Below are 14,881 nucleotides of genomic sequence, written 5' to 3'. Positions count from 1 at the left end.
GTAGGGTCTCATTTTTTACGGGATCAGATGACGGTTTGATTGGGGTGCTTATGACTTTTTGATCGATTGCTATTACACTTTTTGTGATGTAAGGTGACAAAAAATTGCTTTTTTTACACAGTTTTTTTTTTTTTTTACAGTGTTTACCTGAAGGGTTAGGTCATGTGATATGTTTATAGAGCAGGTTATTACGGACGCGGCGAAACCTAATATGTATGTTTTTTTTATTTATGTAAGTTTTACACAATAGTATTTTTTAAACCAAAAAAATTATGTTTTAGTGTCTCCATATTCTGAGCCATAGTTTTTCTTTTGTTTTTTTTGGGCGATTGTCTTAGGTAGGGTCTCATTTTTTGCGGGATGAGGTGACGGTTAGATTGGTACTATTTTGGTGGGGATATGCCTTTTTGATCGCTTACTGTTGTACTTTTTGTGATGTAAGGTGACAGAAAATGGTTTATTTAGCACAGTTTTTATTTTTTATTGTGTTCATCTAAGGGGTTAGGTCATGTGATATGTTTATAAAGACGGTCGATACGGACGCGGCGATACTTAATATGTCAACTTTCTTCCTATTTTTTACCAATTTATTTTAACTTTATTTGGGGAAAATGACGTTTTTGTTTATTTTTACTTAACTTAATTTTTTTGGGGGAAACTTTATTTTTTCAACTTTTTTTTTACTTTATTTTTTCCCCCCACTTTGGAACTTCAATTTTGGGGGTCTAATCCCTTTTATAATTCATTCCAATACTTCTGTATTGGAATGCATTGGCTGTATGAGTAATACTGTGTGTATTACTCATATAGCTTCCGGCCTGTGAGATCCAGGGGGCTGGATCTCACAGGCTCGTCACCGGAAGGCAGCGACGATGCCTAAGCAAGGCATTGCGCTGCCTTCCATGCAATCGGGTCCCCCCTACAGCCGCATGGGGACCAGATGGCACCGCCGATCGCTGCCGCCGCATAAAGTAAAAGCCGCAAACCGCAGGTCTGAATTGACCTGCGGTTTGCGGCGATAGCCGACACGGGGGGGTCACGCCCTATGTACAGAACAGGTTAAATGTCCGTGATTGGCATTACCACCGATCGCTGACCTTAGCTGCGGGTGCCTGCTGTATGAAACAGCTCTGGGTGGCAGATGTCGGGAAGGGGTTAAAGTCCATACATGTAGACTCTGACTCAAATGTTTACCTTGCATCTGGATTTCAGAAATGATTAATCTATTTAGTCTTGGTGATAATGGAAAGGCATGTGTACAAAGACAATAGGCATAAGTGGCATCTAACTCTACACATCTTGAATCTTTTATTTTTAGTGCCACGTGTCCTACCTCCTCTAAGGGCGTTGTCTAAGTTAACCCCTTGATCTTCATAGTACCCCTGATGGTGGGGATGGACTTTCCAGAGGGGAACACCAGGTCGCTACCTCTTGAGGAGGATAGGCACACGAGGCAGCTGGTCCAGGCGAACCAGAGGTACAGGTGTTGTCAGCAAGCCGAGTCGTAACCAGGAGCAACAGTGCAGGACCGAAGGATGAGGCAGAGGCGAAGTCAAACAGGCAATAGGTCAGTGCAGGCAGCACAGGTACAGGTCAGGCTATCCGGAACGGCAACAGGAGAGTTAAGGCAAGCAGGCAGGTAGCAGAGTCCAGGAATACAAGTACGAGTCAGGAACACAGGAACACAAGTGGATATCAGGAACCTTATCTGGACACAAGGACCTTGACACTGAGGGATCTGGGAAGGGGGCTGAACCACTTATATATGTGCAGAAGGGCTAGGATTGGTCAGCGAGGTCACATGACCTAACCCATAAAGCACAGGGAGTGACTCGCGCCAGCCCTTAAGGAAGTGCTGCAGGAAACAAGCAGCAAGCATGCTGTGGCCAAGGCTGAGAGGAAACTGTGGAGCAGATCCCAGAATAACAGTACCTTCACAGACAGAGCCCAGGACTGCAGCGGTGAATGGGAAGCACTGCCAGCAGATCACCGCTGAACACGGGGCCTGGGATTGCGACAGTAAGCAGGGGAACAACAGCGCACAGCAGCCGCTGTTACATTTAGAAGGTTTTGTCTAATGCTCTGCTTGAGTCACAAACACAAATTTCTATGCATTTCTTAGAAAACATAGGTGTCCATATTTGTATGCTCAGTACATTTATTAACAATGTGCCAGGTATCTACTTTTAGAGAATATATGAGTATGTTGGAACAATACTGTATATAGTAAATAGTACACTATAAACATAGAATGTGTCGGCAGATAAGAACCTTTTGGCCCATCTAGTCTGCCCAATATACTGAGTACTATGGATAGCCCCTGGCCCTATCTTATATGAAGGATGGCCTTATGCCTATCTCATGCATGCTTAAACTCCTCCACTGTATTTGCAGCTACCAATTCTGCAGGAAGGCTATTCCATGCATCCACTACTCTCTCAGTAAAGTAATACTTCCTGATATTACTTTTAAACCTTTGCCCCTCTAATTTAAAACTATGTCCTCTTGTAGCAGTTTTTCTGCATATGTCCATCAAGTTCAACCAACTAATAGGGGATGTGGATGAAGGAAAGGGATATTGGATTATCTACAGAAATTGTAATTCTTACATTTTAAAGGCACTTCTTTATAATATATAGACCCTCAAATACTCTACATTTCAGAAGCCATTTCATAAGTAAATTGGATCCTAAAAAATGTACGGTAAGTTTGAAAATTTATAAGCCTTTTACTGTCCTAAAATACTAAAAAAGGACGCTTGAAAATTATGCCAACCTAAAGTAATGAAGTAAATTCTTAAAGCAGTTGGCCACTTTCTGGATACTGCTGATCTATGTATTTGTATGATGATAATATGGCACTTACTAATATAGTCTCTGTTGATATTCTGCACCATTTTCTATATTTCATAAGGTATTCTCCCTTGGTGGGCAAATCTTTTGTGCTGTCCACACAGCAGTCCTTGCCATAAAATGGATGCTAATAGAGGGTCATGTGACCAGAAAAATCACTCCCAACAGGGTAAGTACAGATGGCAAGTAAAGGCTGACTGACGTGTCTGGAGTTATTTTTGCCTAGTCAAATGAACCTCCATCAGTGGCCATCTTATGGACAGGACCTCTGCAGACAGCACAGAAGATTTGCCTAACAAGGGGCATGGCTTAGGAAATATAGTAAACGACACAGAGTATTAACAATGGCTATATTTATAAGTGCCACATAGCCATCTTACATACACATTGGTCAAAACTAGCCAGAAAGTGGCCAACCCCTTTAACTATTTTGCATGGTATGACAACCTGTCCTGACAAGTAGAAATACAGAATTTTTGAAAAGTGCTAATTTTGCTGAAGACTAGTAGGCCAACTGCTTTAGGAGTAGCCTCAAGTCATATTTGTTCAAAATTCTCAATTTTCTTCTGCATCTGTTTTCTGTAAAAGTTTGGATTCCAAAGTACAATGGGCGATATTTATCAAGACCAATGTGTGGTGTGTCAAGTCTTGATATCCCCTGTGAAGCTTTTAATCTATAGCGAGGCCCAGGGAGTACTGCTCCCATCAACTGCAGTGGGAGCAGCAATGCAGTGACAAGTGATGTCCACTACAATGTTTACGTGCAGTGTAGTTCCGGCACCAGGATGCAGGGTGTTGGACCCACACTGATCAGTTAGTGATTTCTTATTCTGAGGCTAGGCCAAAACTTAAAAAGGCTGGACAAAGGCTCTCTCTGTCTAAACCAGGGATCAGCAACCTCCGGCACTCCAGCTGTTCTGAAACTACAACTCCCAGAATCCTCCTTTCACATCTGTGGGAGTTACAAGAACAGCTGAGTAAGTTTGCATGCTGGGAGTTGTAGTTTCACAGCAGCTGGAGTGCCGAAGGTTGCTGATCCCTGGTCTAAACACTTAGATGCCATGGTCACTATCGACGGCAGCATCTGAGAGGTTGAACAGTTGGGGTCAGAGTTCTCTTCTATTCCATCTGCAGGAGGTGCCCACATCTGTGTATGAGGTGCACACCAGCATTAATCTGCTCCCGCTCCCGTGTTCACACCATAGTTAGAGCAGCGGCTAGGACCCTCTGCCGTGCTGAGTGAGCGTGACGTGGTGCATGAAGGGCTCCGATATTTTCCTGACTGGAACATATTGGCAAAAGTCTCAGCTTTTAATACCTGCATGTATGACTTCCCAGTATAGTCAGTAGCATTTCTTGTTGGTGCATTTCCTCTCTGTGTTTCATATGTTTATTTGCTACATTCTGTGTAGTTTGCTTCTTGTGGTGCATGTGGACCGCGTCGACATCCTCCATTGTATGCATATTTTGCTGGGGTTAGTCGATTATTGCGGTCCACATGCGGTGGGGCTGCTCCTCCAATAAAAAGACACGCCACAGTGTCAGGGGCTGAGCAGCTCCTCCAGAATTGCCACTTCATTTCTGTGTTTTTGTCTTGTTAGATTTGGGTGTGTTTATACACTCTGTTGCACCTGGTAACCTCCATCACATGGTCTGGCATAGGTGTGGCTCACAGCCTGGCCTCATTCACATTGTACTACCACAGTATTCATGCTGGGCTTTTGTGTGGAAGCTTGGCTGTGAGCTGAATTATATCACCCCCAGACCGTGTTCACACCATAGTTAGAGCAGCGGCTAGGACCCTCTGCTGTGCTGAGTGACCGTGACGTGGTGCAATGATGGGCTCCGATATTTTCCTGACTGGAACATATTGGCGAAAGTCTCAGCTTTTAATACCTGCATTTATGACTTCCCAGTATAGTCAGTAGCATTTCTTGTTGGTGCATTTCCTCTCTGTGTTTCATATGTTTATTTGCTACATTCTGTGTAGTTTGCTTCTTGTGGTGCATGTGGACTGCGTCGACATCCTCCATTGTATGCATATTTTGCTGGGGTTAGTCGATTATTGCGGTCCACATGCGGTCGGGCTGCTCCTCCAATAAAAAGACACGCCACAGTGTCAGGGGCTGAGCAGCTCCTCCAGAATTGCCACTTCATTTCTGTGTTTTTGTCCCGGTCATAGTGGTTGTAAGGTTGACCTGTCCCTCCATCTTGTTTCTCCAGTGGTCTATACCTGCTGACATCATCGGGCTCCTTCCCAGTGGGCACAGGCACTTGAGTAGTGTTTGGCTTGCTAATGCTTGGTGGGGCTACAGTGACCCTCTTGCTCCTGCAGTCCTCTCTGCAAACAGGGCGCATGTATACTGTATCATAGCAAGGGGAAATGCCACCCAGTAAAAATGAGACCGTGCCCCTACATATAACCTGCTGTAGAACTCTAAATTACAAATGCACCACCTTAGCTGTGTCTTCCCGGTGTTCTTTATTCATTTTCCTGTATTCAACATTTTTCACCGGTCTTCCCCCTGCAGGCTTTTCTTGAGTTGTCAGTTTGCCCTGAGATAATAAGCTGCTATGATGTCTCCTATACACAGCACAAAGAGATTAGGATATTCTGCACCCTATCTATCTTTTGCAAACCTTCATAAGCACCAGTAACATGAAGGACATTCTGCAGCAGAAACAAGCAGTTTAGCTGTGAATCTGGCCCTGGGATGAAACAGAAAACACTAGCCAGCAGCAGTGTCTGTGTGTTTCTGCGTCTCTCTCTACGAGCTCCTCCTACTCCCCCATATGCCTTTCCATAAACTTCTATGGGCTGCAGATGTAATCTGATGCATCGATGATCTACAAATGTTTCTTTATTGAGGACACATTTGAGCAGTGAATTTAGAGTTACTGAAGAAGGGTTGGAGGAGAGAAGCCTGATAAGTAAAGAATGAGGCATTTTTCTCTAATAAGATATATTACAAAGATTATTAGTATTGCTTCTACTACAGTATTTATGAATAAAATTGAAACAAAAGTAACTTTATATATATATTTTTTTTAACTACAGCTGTAACTTACCTTACTAGTTGGCTTGACCTTCAACTCTTGCTTATGTGCAACATCTTTTACTATGCAAAATGAAAAGACAGGAAGTTAATAAAGATAACCTAGCAAAAAAAAAAATAATAAATTGTAATTTAAACAATTCGGTTACAAACTTGTAACATAGGAACATAGTTTAAGGCTGAAAAAAGACATATGTCTATCCATTTCTCCACATTTTAGGGGAAACAAATTCCCTCTCCAGCTCTGCTATGTCAGTCTTCTGCACTTGAGCCCAAAATTGTACACAATACTCCATGTGTGGTCTGACTAGTGGGTTGTAAAGTGGAAGGCCACTTAATGGGGAGTTTATTAAACGTAGAGACATATTCTGGATGTGCAAACATTGTTCTATTAATCCTTAAGGTCTTAACGAGGTTGCAGAAACCATTTTATAATAACTTTGCATATTACTAGAGATGAGCGAATTTCCGCTTATGAGATTCGTTCACACTTCGTTTGGTAGTAAAAGGTAAACTGCGTTATGGATTCCGTTACCACGGACCATAACGCAATTCTATGACGGAATGCATAACGGAATGCCTTTAGAGGATTTCCCTGCATAATGGAAACGGAACGGATCTGTTTTGCAGCCCATAGACTTCTATTATGACGGAATGTATAACTGAAAGCCTCTAATGCATTCAGTCATGCATTCCGTGATAGAATTGCGTTATGGTCCGTGGCAACGGAATCCATAACGCAATTCACCTTTTACCACCAAACGAAGTGTGAACGAATTTCAAAATATGAAATTTGTTTATCTCTACTTATTTTCGTGTTACTTTTTTTTGTATCTTTTATCATTTTTTAGTCACAGACGATTCCACTGACACCTAGGGGCCCTTTATAGATACTACACATCTCTAGTGAGTACTGCATAGTATAAGGCACTAACAATTCACTAACCCCAATAATTTTAACAATTTTAGTTTGAATACATTTTTTAATTTGCTGCATCTTTGTATACTAATGTTTATTCACTTATTCACTTGCTCTTATTTACATACGTACATATTCTACCTCCCTGGCCTTGAGTGGTGGGATTCCCTCCAAAAACTGGCTATTTAAACTGTGTACTTGTACCTTTCTGTATTATGTTTCCTGATCTGAGGAAGGAACCGTTCTGGCTCAGAAATGCATAATCTGTGGAAAATATGAATAAATAAAAGCTCCCTTATACCCTGCCACAGCTCTGCGGTGGTGTGCTGTTTGTCCTTTAAACAGATCAACTTCAGCACGGCCTGTTGACGCTTACCCACAGCAGTGATACACCCCTTCCAACTAGCGACTGATGGCTGACTGCTGCTGGAGATGAAAGTGGAGGAGGAGGCGGAGAAGTGGGGTTTGGAGGCAGTAATATAGCTGCTGGCGGAGACCCTGATGGACGTAGGGCCCACAATCCTGGGCGTGGGTAGCAAATGTGCCATCCCAGGGTACTACTCACCACAACATTCACCCAGTGTGCGGTCAGGGAAATGTAGCGTCCCTGGCCACCAGCACTTATCCATGTGTCTGTGGTTAAGTGGACCTTCCCAGTAACTGGGCAGGGCATGGGTGATGTTCTGGGACACATGCTGGTGTAAGGCGGGCACGGCACACCGTGAAAAAAAGTGGTGGCTGGGGACTGCGTACCGAGGAAAGGCCACCGACATCCGGCTGCGTAAGGCCTCAGTGTCCACAAGCGAAAGTTGAGCATTTAGTGCTATGGCCTGTGGGTGGGTATTTGCATTTGCGTACAAATGACTGTGTTATGGACATTTGGATGCTGCGCTAGGATAAGGAAGTGGATGTTGTTGCTGATGGATAATACGAAGGTCCAGGTGCAGGGCGAGGGGCATCCGGGCCTGCGCCTTTGACAAGGGATTGGCCAGCAGTGCGTAACACAGGGGAAGAGGAAGCAGTGGTGTGACCCGCAGACCTAGATTGTGGACCCAGGCGTTCGGCCCACTTGTTAGGGGGCTTGGATGCCATGCGGCGGATCATGCTGGTGATGGTGAGCACTACCACTCTTTTGTCGTCTGCACTTTCCTCAAAAAAGCGCCATACTGCAGAACACCTACCCCTTGGCAAGGTAGATTTACACATGGGGGTGCTCAGTGTAACGGTTGCGGGCCTGTTTGGTGAGGGCCGACTTCTCCCTTTTGCAACCCCACTGCCTCTTCCAGCCTGTTGCGGTGCTGCGGATCACTCCCCCTCTGTACTGCTGTCCTCGCTCGGCTTTTCACCTTCCCATGTTGGGTCAGTGACCTCATCGTCAACCACCTCCTCTTCCACTTCCTCACTCTGCTCATCCTCCTGACATGACCTAACCACAACCTCAGTGATTGGTAACTGTGTCTCATCATCATCCAACTCGTGAACGAATGATTGCCGTTCACCACCATCATCTTCTTGAGACTGTGAAGGCTCAAGAGGTTGGGAATCAGGGCACAATATCTCAGGTCTCTCTTCAAGCTTGCTGGGCACGAGGGCCAAATGTAATAGTGGAGCTGGAAAGAGCTCCTTGGAATATCTGAGTGTGGGATCTCTCGTTTGGCAAGCCTCTGGTGGAAGGAAGGATGATCAGAGAGAGGATTCGGTTGACCAGACTCTTGGCTACAGAGCCTGGACTTGGTGGAAGAGAGGGTGGTGCTTAACCGACTGGAAGCATTATCTTCAGCAATCCAACCGACCAACTGTTCGCACTGGTCCCACTTGGACAGTGTTGTCCTGCGCCGCCCAGCTAAGCTGGATATGAAGCTGGGTACCGTGTGTTTTTTTTTCTGGTGCACTGGCAGCAGCCACAGTTTAATTGCGCCCAGGGCCACGGCCTCTGTGTGCACCTTCAGCATCATGCCCACTTCCCTGTCCCTTAGTACTCGCATTCTTTATATTAATGGTTTTGTCACTAGATGTGGCGCAGATTTTTTGCAGGACAGTATATGTCATTGAAACACACAGAATATGGACACTATATTAGGCCCAGATTTTTGGAATTTGCCCTAGATAAACAGTTTTCAGATGGCGTACTGTATATGTCACAGAACAACACAGAATATGGACACTATTTTACGCCCAGATTATTGGAATCTGCGGTACAGACACTGTTTTCTGATGTAGTTTATATTTATATTTTTCCCTATATCTAGGCCTGACAACCACACACGGTATTGAAGCAAAGATCACACAATTTACGGATTACACTATTGACTGCAAAAATGTGGACAGATTATGGGAGAAAAATTGTTTTCTGTATTTTAAATGTTTTCCCTATATCTAGACCTGACAACCACACAATGTATTGAAGCGCAGATCATACAATTCACGAATTACACCGTTGACAGGAAAAATGTGGCAAAATTATGGGAGAATTTTTTTTTAAATGTATTTTTTCCCCCCCTATATCTAGGCCTGACAACCACACAATGTATTAAAGCGCAGATCACACAATTCATGGATTACACCGTTGACAGCAAAAATGTGTATAGATTATGGGAGAAAAATTGCTTTTTGTATTTAAATTTTTTTCCCCTATATCTAGGCCTGACAAACACACAATGTATTGAAGCGCAGATCACACAATTCACGGATTACACAGTTGACAGCAAAAATGTGTATAGATTATGGGAGAATTTTTTTTTCTGTATTTTCATTATTTTTTTTTTACTATATCTAGGCCTGACAAGCACACAATGTATTGAAGCGCAGATCACACAATTCACGGATTACACAGTTGACAGCAAAAATGTGGATTATGGGGAAAAAAAAATTATTTTCACTAATATTCTTCCTATCTCTGCCCCGACACACATAAGGTATTGCTGCACAGATATCACAAGTCACTGCAGACACCTTCTATATAGCAAAAAATTAGCAATTTCGAAAACTATAAAAAAATGATAATTTGAGTAAAACTTTGCACAATTAAATTGCTGCCACCACACACAAAAGTCCTTAAAAGGACTTTTGGGTCTTTGAAACGTTTTAAAATTAAATAAATTGTGATCACAGACTCCCTACACTATCTGTCCCTTCCTAAGCGCAGCTCTCCCTGACTCGCAATGAGCCAAACCCGCGTCATCGGGTGCTATATAGCACCCGATAACGCGTTCCGGCCAGCCAATCACTGTAATGTCAGCAGCCAACATGGCTACTGGCATTACAGTGACGGCAGTACTTACTTGCACATTTACTTGTACGAGTACCGCCATGTGCCGAGCATAGCGATGCTCGAGCCAAACAAGTATTAAGCCAAGCATGATGGCTCATCACTACTAATGACCTCTCTTAGCTGGTCAAATTGTTTTTTTTGGGAAGTTTGCCGTTTTTGTGCCTCCCCGAAGAAACACACTTTTGAATTGGAAGGTTATTATATTATGGTCACTTTTTCCCAGGTGTCCACCAACCGACACATCTATTGCTCTGTCAGGTCTATTGGTTAGTACTAAGTCCAGTATGGATGTCCCTTTAGTCGGATCCTGAACCAGTTGGGAAAAGTAATTGTCTTTGGTTATTGCCAAGAAACTGTTTCCTTTATGAGATCTATAGGTTTTAATTTCCCAGTCTATATCTAGGTAGTTGAAGTCGCCCATAATCATTATGATTTCCTACCTAATCTATTTCCTTTAGTGGTAGATTTTCTGTGGACTCTGGTATATAAGCGTCTTATAACAAACCTCTATCAGTATTTTATTATTGTTTTTACCTCCATGTATTTCTACCCACATTGACTCCACATGTTCATTTCCCTCACTTACAGTCAGGTCCATAAATATTGGGACATTGACACAATTCTAACATTTTTAGCTCTATACATCACCACAATGGATTTGAAATGAAACGAACAAGATGTGCTTTAACTGCAGACTGTCAGCTTTAATTTGAGGGTATTTACATCCAAATCAGGTGAACAGTGTAGGAATTACAACAGTTTGCATATGTATATGTGCCTCCCACTTGTTAAGGGGCCAAAAGTAATTGGACATAATAATAATAATCATAAATCAAACTTTCACTTTTTAATACTTGGTTGCAAATCCTTTGCAGTCAATTACAGCCTATAGTCTGGAATGCATAGACATCATCAGATGCTGGGTTTCATCCCTTGTAATGCTCTGCCAGGCCTCTACTGCAACTGTTCTTGGGGCATTTTCCCTACAGTTTTGTCTTCAGCAAGTGAAATGCATGCTCAATCAAATTCAGGTCAGGTGATTGACTTCGCCATTGCATAACATTCCACTTCTTTCCCTTAAAAAACTCTTTGGTTGCTTTAGCAGTATGTTTTGGGTCATTGTTCATCTGCACTGTGAAGCGCCGTCCAATGAGTTCTGAAGCATTCGGCTGAATATTAGCAGATAATATTGCCCGAAACACTTCAGAATTCATCCTGCTGCTTTTGTCAGCAGTCACATCATCAATAAATACAAGAGAACCTTCCATTGGCAGCCATGCATGCCCACGCCATGACACTTCCACCACCATGCTTCACTGATGAGGTGGTATGCTTAGGATCATGAGCAGTTCCTTTCCTTCACCATACTCTTCTCTTCCCATCACTCCGGTACAAGTTGATCTTGGTCTCATCTGTCCATAGGATGTTGTTCCAGAACTATGAAGGCTTTTTTAGATGTCGTTTGGCAAACTCTAATCTGGCATTCCTGTTTTTGAGGCTCACCAATGGTTTACATCTTGTGGTGAACCCTCTGTAATTACACTGGTGAAGTCTTCTCTTGATTGTTGACTTTGACACACATATACCTACCTCCTGGAGAGTGTTCTTGATCTGGCCAACTGTTGTGAAGGGTGTTTTCTTTATCAGGGAAAGAATTCTTCGGTCATCCACCACAGTTGTTTTCAGTAGTCTTCCGGGTCTTTTGCTGTTGCTGAGCTCACCGGTGTGTTCCTTCTTTTTAAGAATGTAAGAATGTTCCAAACAGTTGGCCATGCCTAATGTTTTTGCTATCTCACTGATGGGTTTGTTTTGTTTTTTCAGCCTAATGATGGCTTGCTTCACTGATGGTGACAGCTCTTTGGATCTCATCTTGAGAGTTGACAGCAACAGATTCCAAATGCAAATAGAACACTTGAAATTAACTCTGAACCTTTTATCTGCTCATTGTAATTCGGATAATGAGGGAATAACACACACCTGGCCATGGAACAGCTGAAAAGCCAATTGTCACATTACTTTTGGTCCCTTAACAAGTGGGAGGCACATATGCAAACTGTTGTAATTTCTACACCGTTCACCTGATTTGGATGTAAATACCCTCAAATTAAAGCTGACAGTCTGCAGTTAAAGCACATCTTGTTTGTTTTATTTCAAATCCATTGTGGTGGTGTATAGAGCCAAAAATGTTAGAATTGTGTCGATGTCCCAATATTTATGGACCTGACCAGGGGCGTTGCTATGGTCTCAAAAGATCCGGGGCACAAGCCCCAATAAATGTGTTGCCCCCCCGCACTTTGCTGTACTTGCTATACATCAGCACTTACCTGTCACATCCAGGGGCTCCAGGTGACATCTCCTCTCTGTCATCATCTTCTCTGTAGATCTTCTCTCTCATCATCTTCTCCACTCGGTCTGGACATCACATTCTATCATTATCCCCCAACTGGAGTCCTCACAGTGTTATCCTGCTGCTTGCTGTGCCCCCCCCCCCCCCCAATGACTATCCTGGAAGAAACATTACTGCCCCTCATAGTAATAGTGCTCCTCATAGTCCCACCAATAGTAATTCCCTTCTAGAATGCCCTCATTAGTAACACTGTCCCAACCATGATAATGCTCCTCAACAATGCCCCTATTATTAGAAGACCTCTCCCATATTAATAATACCCTCACAGAGTCCCCAGTAGAAATAAGGCCCCCTATTGTTCCCCCAGTGATAATAAAGCTCCCCACAGACCCCTCAGTAGTAATAAGGCCCCCATAGTGCGCTTAGTAGAAATAAGTCGGATCTATAAGACCCTCCTGTGACAAACTCCCCTCTTTTGCGTTTGCCACGAGTACTTGGAGAGGACTACTTGCCAGCCTCTTACCATGTGATTACGGTCCCATGTTGAATGCACCGGTTTTATGCAATAGCTGCATAGTTATATAAGTTCATGCATTTTGCTGTCTTTTGCTACCATGTGGCTAATGGAGTCTTGCCTCTGTCCTTGGGAGATAAGTGGATCACTTCTCAATTGTCTCCAGGACAAAAGACTGTGTAGAACCGGTTTTTCTACAGAAAAGCCACGAGTACAGCCAGGCCAAAGAGACTTTTACTAACTTTTGAGTTCCTGGTCTAATTCGTGCCATTTTGGGATGTGTTAAATGTCTATGTGTATTGTAAAGGGTGGGACAATGTATATTTGAGTAAGTGATGTCTGTCCTATTGTCTCCCCGTGTCTATTGGAGATTTCCCTTTGTCCTGATAGATAATGGAATTACACCTCGGTTGTCTCCAGGACAGAGGACATTGTGTATTGTCCTGCCTGGGATAATTGTGTTAACCATTGTGTACCATAATTATATCACAGGCAGAGGGGAGGATGTTATGTGGGTTGTAACCTTTGTGTTATGGGTTAATGTATGTTTATTGTGGGTGTCTCCCTTGCCTGGGAGCAGGGGATAAAAGAAATTGTATGTTTTGAGTGCCGGTGTGCTTCCAGTAAACGTTTTCCAGCATTCAGCTTTGGCTCATGTATGGACTTATAGGGCGATACTGGCGATACCAGCAATACCGGCGATACCAGCGATAATAGCGATTTATTGCTCTGTGGATTATTTGGCTGTGCTATTACATGGGAAGAAGGGAATACTAGACGGTGACACAGATGGTACCGTCACACCTCCTATAGAGCCCCCAGTAGTAATAAGACCGCCTATAATGTCCCCTGGATCTGCAGTGCCCCCTGCAGTTATAATCCTCCCTCCACCATACAGTCCCATGTAAATAACATCACCTCCTCCCCAGCCACCTCCAACGCACAACCCCTAAGGCTACTTTCACACTTGCGTTCGTGCGGATCTGTCCAGTACTTGTACAGGACGGATCCGCACCGATAATACAAACGAATGCATCCGTTCAGGACCGATTCGTTTGTATTAGATTTGAATTTCTAAGTCCCAATACGGATCCGTCCTGACTTACATTGAAAGTCAATGGGGGACGGATCCGTTTACAATTGCACCATTTTGTGTCAATGCAAAGGAATCCGTCCCCATTGACTTACATTGTAAGTCAGTACGGATCCGTTTGGCTCCGCAAGGCCATGCGGACACAAAAACGCTGCTTGCAGTATTTTGGGGTCCGCCTCCAAAACAGAACGGGGGGCCGTACTGAGCCAAACGATCCGCATCCATTCAGAATGCATTAAGGTTAAACTGATGCATTTGGGGCTGCTTGTGAGAGCCTTGAAATGGATCTCACAAGCGGATCCCCAAACGCAAGTGTGAACGTAGCCTAAACATTAAGTCCCATGTACATAAACATCATTCCCCCCCACCATCCACTTTCAACATAAAGTCCCATGTAAATAACATCACTCCCTCCCCCAGCCACCTCAAGCACACAGTTCCATGTCAATAACATCCCTCCCTTCAGCCCTAACATACATCCCAGTTAAATAACTACAACTCCCAGCATTGCTCTGCCTCTCCCTTCACTTACCTTTTCTCATGTACAGACATCACCATTGGGCTCCTTCTCCTCTTCACTCCGGTCCAATCCTGCACTGGTCACATGATGGTGACATCATCCAGGTCATCCTACCACAGCCTGTTTTGCTGATCACATGACCTGTGATGTCACCACAGGTCCTTCATCTCTTCCCAGTGTATTAAATTCAATTATATTGCCGTTCTGTGTACGGCAATACAGTTGTATTTAGCAGGAAGGCAGGACATTCGGGGCATGGGACAAAACATCCGGGGCCCAGGCCCCGAATGTTTTAACCTAGCGACGCCC

The 14,881-nt window shown here is 43.7% G+C and overlaps 1 protein-coding gene across 1 annotated transcript in view; it reads right to left on the bottom strand.

The window, feature by feature from the left end:
- The window catches only part of UBXN6 (UBX domain protein 6), a 278,997-nt gene that overhangs the window by 184,834 nt on the left and 79,282 nt on the right, over positions 1-14,881 (bottom strand). Inside the window, exon 3 of the mRNA XM_040417750.1 lies at positions 5,922-5,971. Coding sequence (XP_040273684.1) covers positions 5,922-5,971 — 50 coding nt within the window. The remainder of the gene's footprint in view (positions 1-5,921; positions 5,972-14,881) is intronic.

Source organism: Bufo bufo, chromosome 2, assembly GCF_905171765.1.
Source record: "Bufo bufo chromosome 2, aBufBuf1.1, whole genome shotgun sequence".
Classification (NCBI taxonomy): domain Eukaryota; kingdom Metazoa; phylum Chordata; class Amphibia; order Anura; family Bufonidae; genus Bufo; species Bufo bufo.
The sequence above is the reverse complement of the archived record's forward strand: the minus strand, read 5'-3'. Positions and strand labels throughout refer to the sequence as shown.